This window comes from Limulus polyphemus, unplaced genomic scaffold (assembly GCF_000517525.1).
Source record: "Limulus polyphemus unplaced genomic scaffold, Limulus_polyphemus-2.1.2 Scaffold8458, whole genome shotgun sequence".
Classification (NCBI taxonomy): Eukaryota; Metazoa; Arthropoda; class Merostomata; order Xiphosura; family Limulidae; genus Limulus; species Limulus polyphemus.
The window spans coordinates 22,119-30,481 of NW_013674068.1; the positions used below are offsets into that span (position 1 = coordinate 22,119).

Below are 8,363 nucleotides of genomic sequence, written 5' to 3' on the forward strand. Positions count from 1 at the left end.
AATTCTCTGTTCAACAGACATTACAGTAATAGTTTATTCACTATAATAATTCTCTGTTCAACAAGCATTACAGTAATAGTTTATTCAGTATAACAATTCTCTGTTCAACAGGCATTACAGTATTAGTTTATGCACTATAACAATTCACTGTTCAACCAGCATTACAGTAATAGTTCATTCACTATAACAATTCACTGTTCAACAAGCATTACAGTAATAGTTTACTCACTATAACAATTCTCTGTTCAACAAGCATTACAGTAATAGTTTATTCACTATAACAATTCTCTGTTCAACAGGCATTACAGTGCTAATTTCTTTCAGTGTTACAACTTTCTGTTCAACAGGCCTCTCAGTGCTGGTTTCTTTCATTATAACAATTTGTTCAACAAACTTCACAGTGCTAATCCCGATACAGTTCTTCCCTCCTCTCACAAGATTAGCTATTCTCGTCCATTGCTTCCATCTATATGTGAACCTATTTATATTTTGTCATGTTACAAGGTTTCAGCTCCCTCTGTAGGAATCAAATGATTCCAACTTGTCTCTCATGCAAATCATCATGCGTCACTTCTCCACAAATAGTAGTGTGATATAGTCTCATGATGCTTGAGGCTCCCTCTATATGCCTCTACCAAACAATCACTTCTTGTTTGGCAGCACTTGTGCTTGAACGTGTTCCTTTGTTTCATGTTTCACACACAACTTTAGTACACTCGCAAAATGGTTTTCATTTAAATTACTTCCGAGTTTATTACAACTGTTTCTTCACTTTAATTTAATCCCAGTTTATTACACTCACATTATTGTTAATTATTTCGATTTTGATTGACTCTTCTTGATATGAATTCCGAAGTTCATGTTACAAATTGTTGGGACCTTCGATATGTGCAACTATAACTCATGTCCATTTACCAGCATCTTATCTTCAGAATTTACATATGACCCCATTTTCACAGCATTATGTAATTTTACATGATTCCTGGGTTCTTGGAGTCATGAGTTGCTTCTGTACAACAACAGTCTACTCGTTCCACTCTTCTTGCCGTTTGTACAGTTGGAGCCCAATATGGCACCTGCTACAGTTTCTCTTCCTTGTCCTTCCCAACCCTTACCTCTCCCTCCTGCTCGGAGTGCCTTATTTCGTCGGTTTCTTTGATGACACATGTCATGTTGCTAACAGTATCTGTGACTACCCAGTGAGAGCTTGAATTGCCAATTTCCTTCATCAATGGCATCCTTCCATCAAGAATCATTGAGTTCTTCAAATTTTATCAGAGGGATTTGTGATCCCATTTATTTCCCTACCTCCCATGTCTCCCATACCCATTTCTTTCCCTCCTACTTTGGATCCAATGATTGGCAAGCATCTGTCAGAGGTGGTTCAGGACCTTTTACCTCAGTAGGCCAGCGAACCTGTTCTACATACTTCACCAATTTTTTTCCATACTCTTTGTTGTTTCCAGGAAAACCAGGGACTGTAGGCCTGTCATCGATTTGTCCTGCCTCAATTGATTTGTTCAACTGCCCTATTTTACCATGGAGACATTTCTCACCCTTTCAGATGGTCGGAGCTTTTCATTCTTCTGGCTCATTCTGAACCTGAGTTGGCCAGCCATACTCATCAGCTCCTTCATGTGGCTGCTTGGATGGGCTGATTAATCACATTGAAGAAGTCCTTCCTCCTTCCTACACAATATTTTTTCCATTTAAGTGACCTTTTTGACACTCATCTCAGTTGGTCCCAACCTTATCCTCTATGACTTCATTCCATGGAATTGTTAGTTTGCCATGCCCTTTGAGCTCACTCACTTTCTATCACCTTTGGGGATGTGGTCTTCAATGATGTCACTGGTCCCCCTTGGTCATTAACATATGCAATCTCCTCAGTGGGCTCTTTATGATCAGTGGAACTTTGCTCGGGATCCCTTGGCAGCTCCCATTACTCTTCCTCATACTATTTTTCAACCCTTATCTCCTAGTCTTGCACACTTCATGGATGGGCAAAGAGTATACCTGGTCAGAAGTGGTGTGTTTCCCCTCATCAGATCTTAAGATCTAGGGGTACCCTGCAGATGCTTTCGGGGAGTACTTCTGTCATTTCCTTGCACTAGTCCCTCCACCTTATCAATGCAGGATTCTAGCTAATCTTGTGAGTGGAGGGAATTACCATATCGGAAGTTATAATTTTCCTATACTGAAATTGTATTCCCAATAGTTACTTCCTTCCACTCACACTTCCCACCATTCCTCACCACTTTCCTCCAGTGCTTATGTATTATGCCAAACTTTGGAGTGATAGTTTGGTAGAGGCTTATAAAGGGAGCCACATGCGTCACATGACTATGTCACGCTACTATTGATAGAGAAGTGATACACGATGATTTGCATGAGAGACATGTTGGAATCATTTGATTCTTATAGAGGGAGCAGAAGGCTTGTGGGATGAAGAAGAAAAAAAAGGTTCACATATAGAAGAAAGCACTGGACGAAAATAGATAACTTGTGAGAGGAGGGAAGTACCTATCAAAAATACATTTTCAGTATAGGAAAATTATAACTTTCCTTCATTATAAAAATTCTCTGTTTAACAGTACTACTTTCTTTCACCATAACAATTCTCTGTTCAACAATACTACTTTCTTTCACCATAACAATTCTCTGTTCAATAGTACTACTTTCTTTCACCATAACAATTCTGTAATCATACAGTACTACTTTCTTTCACCATAACAATTCTGTAATCATACAGTACTACTTTCTTTCACCATAACAATTCTGTAATCATACAGTACTACTTTCTTTCACCATAACAATTCTGTGTTAAAAATTACTACTTTCTTTCATCATAACAATTATCTGTTAAATAGGCATTACAATACTAGTTTCCTTCACTATAATAATTCTCTTTTCAACAGGCATTACAATTTCTGGAATGAATACTGACCTTTTCACACAGAATAACTTCTTTCCTCTTGAGTTTGCATCATCTACCAAAGAGATTTGCAAGCCTCCAGCCTTATGAAAACTCCCACTTAATCATACAGCAAAACCCTTCACCAATAGGAGTGCAACACACTACCAAGTGAAATTAATCCCTCTACATTTTGCACTCATGAGTCCTCATTCTTTTTGGCAACACTCTTGTGAACAGATGTGTTTTGAGTTTGCTGAAATTTGTGACTTTTTGGTTTTCTTCTTTCACTTGATAGAGCTTTAACATACTCACTGTGAATTCAGAGTTTAATGTGAACTCTTCTTCAGCTGATGTGAGTGAAGATATTTCTCATCCTGAATAAAATACTAATAAGATGGGACAAATTTCATTATCTGTGGAGGACGTGACAGCTATTGTGGTGGGGTCCATGATGCAGCCAGACCTTCTGCTTCACCTTCTCTTCCCCTTCTTTCAAGCCTGAATTTAAGAGAATGAATTTGAAAAAATTCTTCCACCACTAGGTTTTGCTTTGAGAATGTTCTTACCTACTGAAGAACAATCTGTCTTCCTCAGATTTTCAAAACTTTATTACTCAGGTATGTAAAAATCTTTCTCTCTCTCTCTTCCATATCTTTTGGCTCCTCCCATTCTCTATTACACAACTCTTCCCCTCAAGCATCTGGTGACCAAAGTTTGCACCTGACATCCACATCCTGATTGAGAGGTTCTTTCTCTTTTGGGGACATTGGCTTCTCTGGAACATCTCATTCCACTTGACTGAACACATATGCATTCCATACAATGGGTATTGCACAACCAGTAGAACCTTTCCAAGTATTCACTGTTTTCACTGATCTTCATCCTTCCTTCTCTGCTGAAGGATCTTCCTTCACCTCTCTCTCTTAGGATGGGGAGCATCCTTGAACAACTGTCAGACTTCAGGTTCTAGATCCCTGGAAGAACATTAACTACATATCAATACAGATATTTTCAGAAGGAAACTCATCTAGGTAAACTTTGCATTGGTCCCTTCACCATTTCAATGTGGAATTCTAGCTATTCTGTATGTGGAGGTGAGTAATCATTTAGGAAATTAACATTTTCCTTACCTAAAAATACGTTTCCAATAGATACTCACCTCTCACACATTCTCCCCACTTTCCTGGTGCATGTTTATTTATTGCCTCATCAAAGAGTAAGGATTAATGAGCAAGAATATAGAGGAAGTCATTGTGCAGTAGTGGTGTCACACTCCTATTGGTGGAGGGTTCTGCTACAATGGAACAATTTCATGGGGTTTCATGCATGATTAGGTGAGTGTTTTCACATGGCTGGTGGCTTGCAAATGTCTTTGGCAGATTGCACAAACACAAGAAAAAAGAAACTATTCTGTGTGAAAAGGTGTCTATCCGAAATACAATTTTAGGTAAGGAAAATGTTAACACTAATTTTTTCATCATAACAATTCTCTATTCAGTAGGTATGCAAAGTTACATCCTGAGCTATGCTTGAATTAAACATTTATAATGTGCCTATCAATACAAATAATTTCATTACAACATATTTTTATAGATTGGGGCAGAACCAGCTGACATAAATGTTCTACCTGACTACAGTCATGACCCAAGGGTTGTAACCAACTTAATTGATGGAGTTTATCGCACCAAAGACGATATGCACCTGTGGTTGGCCCCTTTCACACCAGGCAACAATCACTATGTTTTCCTGCAATTTTCTCAGCCTGTTAGAGTGGCAATGATCCGAATCTGGGTTAGTGTTTATTATTCTTTATCATTAAGTTATGTGTATTGCAGTATTTCATTTGTTTCCTTACAATGTTTATAGCTTAAATGTCTGTCAGAAATACTTAAGTGATTAATGGCAAACTTTAAAAGACTTTAATTTTTTTTTTCTCTTAGTGTAACTTGTATTAACTATTCTTAATTATGTTTGTGAGTTTATAATTGCATATGTCAGTTCATCATGTGTATGTGTAGTAATTTCTTCTTTTTATTTGTATTCCAACTTTATTATTTTCCATCTTTTTCTTAGCACACACACTCACATTTATGTGTGTATATGATTCAGTGTGACACTACCTCTATCGTAACTAGCTACCTCTCTAATCATGCACTTGTTAATTACTTCTTGATTGGCTGTCTTATTGTGTAGACATGATTGTTTTCACTCATGATTTAGTTACTATATTCATTTACTTTTTACTTTTGTGTATTTTTCTACTTCAGTTGTTGTTGTTTTACCATCTTTTTGTGGAGAGTTGCATTTTCATCATCTACTCTCCCTTTTCTATTTTTTGAGTTTATGAGTTATGCCCTAGATAGTTTCAGGTGATTACAGTTGCCACTGCTGTTACTGCTACAGCGGATTTACCGGCCATGTCTACAGGGTCAGTACCACAGGTATCAGCTGCTGATATGACAGCTATTATCCATAGGGAATCGTATAATTTCAGACAACATTCTGAATAACCTGAAGATGGTCCTGTTATACTAGCACCTAAGCATGTCTTTACAGGTGGATGTTACTTTGGGCAGCCTTTTGTTTTTCTCTTTGTAGACTTGACTAAACAGGTATGTTGTGTTTTATCTTTGTCTCCTGTTTTCCTTTAAGATTCTACCCATGTCATTTTATTGTTTTTCATCCTTACCCAGATACTGAGGTTCTTGCTAGTCGTTTTGGGGAACACTTGCATTTGGGGGATCAATATTCTTTCTCCCCCACATATGTTGGCCTATCATGTTTCTGCTTTTATAGTTCCAGCTACCCATAATTAGACTCATACTTTTTGGAATTCTTCTTCCTATATGGAGTTGGACCCTAATACTTTAGTTAATTTTCCCTGTAGTATCTTTCTTTTTTTTTTCCCCATGGTATGCCTTTCCTCTTCAGCCCTTGTTTTATAGACTTGGCTGCTCTGCTGTTGGTTCTTCTTGGTTGGGAAACTGTTTTATCTAGGGATCATTTACCTTCCTTCTCATTGGATGTGAATTGTAAATGACATCTTTTCTTTTTACATCAGGTGTTTGGGGGTTTTCTGGACTCTTTGGAGTCTGGGGTTGATTCAGCTCATCTACATAACCCCCTTTCCATTCGTCCCCTGGTGTCTTACCATCTTAATTACCCCCTCCCCTCAGTGGGATTCCATTTCCTGCCAGTGTCAGTCAGAGGCAGCTCAGGACTTAAATCTCAAGGATGCTATTTTTTTATTATCTTCTCTGAACCACTTCCTCATCATTCTCAAGTTCACCACAAAGTCGTACTTAACTCTTCATTAGGTTTTCACTCCTAGTTTGTGGATAAAATAGTTCAATGTGTTTGATGTATATCTACATATTCCCATCTCCCTGGTATCCAGACACTTTCTTCATTTTGTTCATCGTGGGTGTGTGTTTCAGTTTCAGGCTTTTTCGTTTGGACTTGCCTCAACTCCTATGTATTCTGCTAAGTGGTCCAGACTTTTGCTCAACTGCTTCACTCCTGGGGCCTTCGTTTACACCTTTACATGACCGAGTGGCTACTTCTAGCTTCCTCACAGGCTGATGTTGCCCCACATACTTAGTTTCTTCCTCAGGAAGATGCCTGGGTGGGGAAGTCATTCCTCACACTTACTCAGTTTTTAGCTCTTCTTGGTGTGTTTCTCACCTCATTTCTCTGTCAGTACCAGCTTTCTCCCCTTCAGGTGAGAACTATGGAACGTCTCGTATATGGCATCCCCTATTCTCCTTTTCCTTCTGCACATGAGGTTCTATCTCTTTTGGGGGATATGTAATTCTTTCAAAACCATCATTCGTCTCGGTTGTGCCCACATACACCATCTTCATTGGGTTTTGATCAACCAGTGGTCCTTGTTCGGGTTCCCTTGGATTCTCCTCTTACCTTTTCCCTTCACTTACAGTCCAAATTTGACTGGAGGTTAGATCGGACCAATATTACTTGAAGGGTTTCCTCATCTGGAATGTCACCTTTTTATGGATGCTTCTCTTTCCATTTGGGGAGCATTTCTTGACACTTTGGAGGTTTTGGGGTGGGGAATTCTTTTTGAATCCATTCTCCTTATCAATCTCTTGAAACTTCTTTCTACATCACCAAGCATGGGTGCATCCGGTCAAGAGACCTTTATTTTTGAATTTTGGATCTTCTATATTGGGCCCACTGGTATCATATCACTTTGTTGGTATATCTTATTATGAGTGCCCTGAATCTGGTCTTGGATTGGTTACCCTGTCCCAGCAGTATTCTACCAAAGGGGTTGTTTTTGTATCCTCTCCTTTTTTGGGAGTTGTGTGTGCTTTAAGGTGTGGCCGATTTGATGCTTTTGCCTCTCATCTCAATACACATCTTCCCTGTTTTTGGTCTCCTGTTCCTCATCCATTGGTGGGAGAAGTGGATGCTCTCTGTCAGGATTGGACAGGTTATTATTTCTGTGCATATCCTTCTATTCGTCTTCATCTTTGTGTTTTATCAGTAGCTCAGAACACTCTGTGTCGAGTCCTGCTGGTGGCACCATATTGGCTGACTCTAACATGGTTTCCACTTCTGTGATGGCTTTTTGTGTCGCCTCTCCTTCCTCTGCCTTCGTCTCCCACACTCCTACGTCAGCCCCACTTAGGTGTGTGTCATTTATCTAGACACTCCCTCCATCTTCATGTGTGGCTTTTGTCCTGTCCCTTGCCTGAAGGTTAGGGTTTTCTTTGCAGGCATTTAACTTCTGTGATTTTCCATCCAGTCCATCCTTCCTCTTGAAGGTTTACCAGCATAGATGGTATACTTAATGCTGTTGTCTAGATGCCTAGGTTATCAGATCTATCACCTTACCTTGTCCTTGGGTGGGTATGTGGACTACTCTGTTTGTTTATTTTTTCTTTACAGGGACTTTTGTTACATAGCTTTTGGATCTGTGATGAGTGGTGCCCAACCAGGTGTATTTAGTCTTAAAATGTGCACTGTACATCCTGTGTCCATGCTAGATGTTTATCATGTTGAGGCTCTTCCTACAGCAAACCTGATGTACAATTCCAGATGCTGTCAATTGTCATCTATATATCAATAGCAGACAGAAATTACTGCCCAGCTCTGATGCTCTGTGGTGTTGAGACTCTTTCTACTGTGGACCTGATGTATAATTCCATGCTGCCAGGTGCTGGTTCATTGACTCCAGCATTGCAGTAGATTTGCTTTTCTAAATAGGATATCACAGTAACCCATTGCACTGTCTTCAGTGCTGCAGTTCTGGTAGTCCTTGCCAGTTCCTAGCTGCTGTGGTGGTGGACCATGGAGGCCAGTCCTCCTGAGTGAAGCACAATACCACTCAGTTGAGAGTAGGGTGGTGGCATTCTGCTGGTATCGCTGGTATGACACCCTTCCTACAGCACATCTGATATACAATTCCAGATGCCACTAGATG

The 8,363-nt window shown here is 39.4% G+C and overlaps 1 protein-coding gene across 1 annotated transcript in view; it reads left to right on the forward strand.

Annotated features, from left to right (window-relative positions):
• Positions 1-4,708, forward strand: part of LOC111083177 (protein KIAA0556-like) — a gene marked incomplete at its 3' end in the record, with an annotated part of 25,209 nt that extends 20,501 nt beyond the window's left edge. The window contains exon 6 of the mRNA XM_022379489.1: positions 4,511-4,708. Coding sequence (XP_022235197.1) covers positions 4,511-4,708 — 198 coding nt within the window. The remainder of the gene's footprint in view (positions 1-4,510) is intronic.
• Between the last annotated feature and the right edge of the window lie 3,655 nt (positions 4,709-8,363).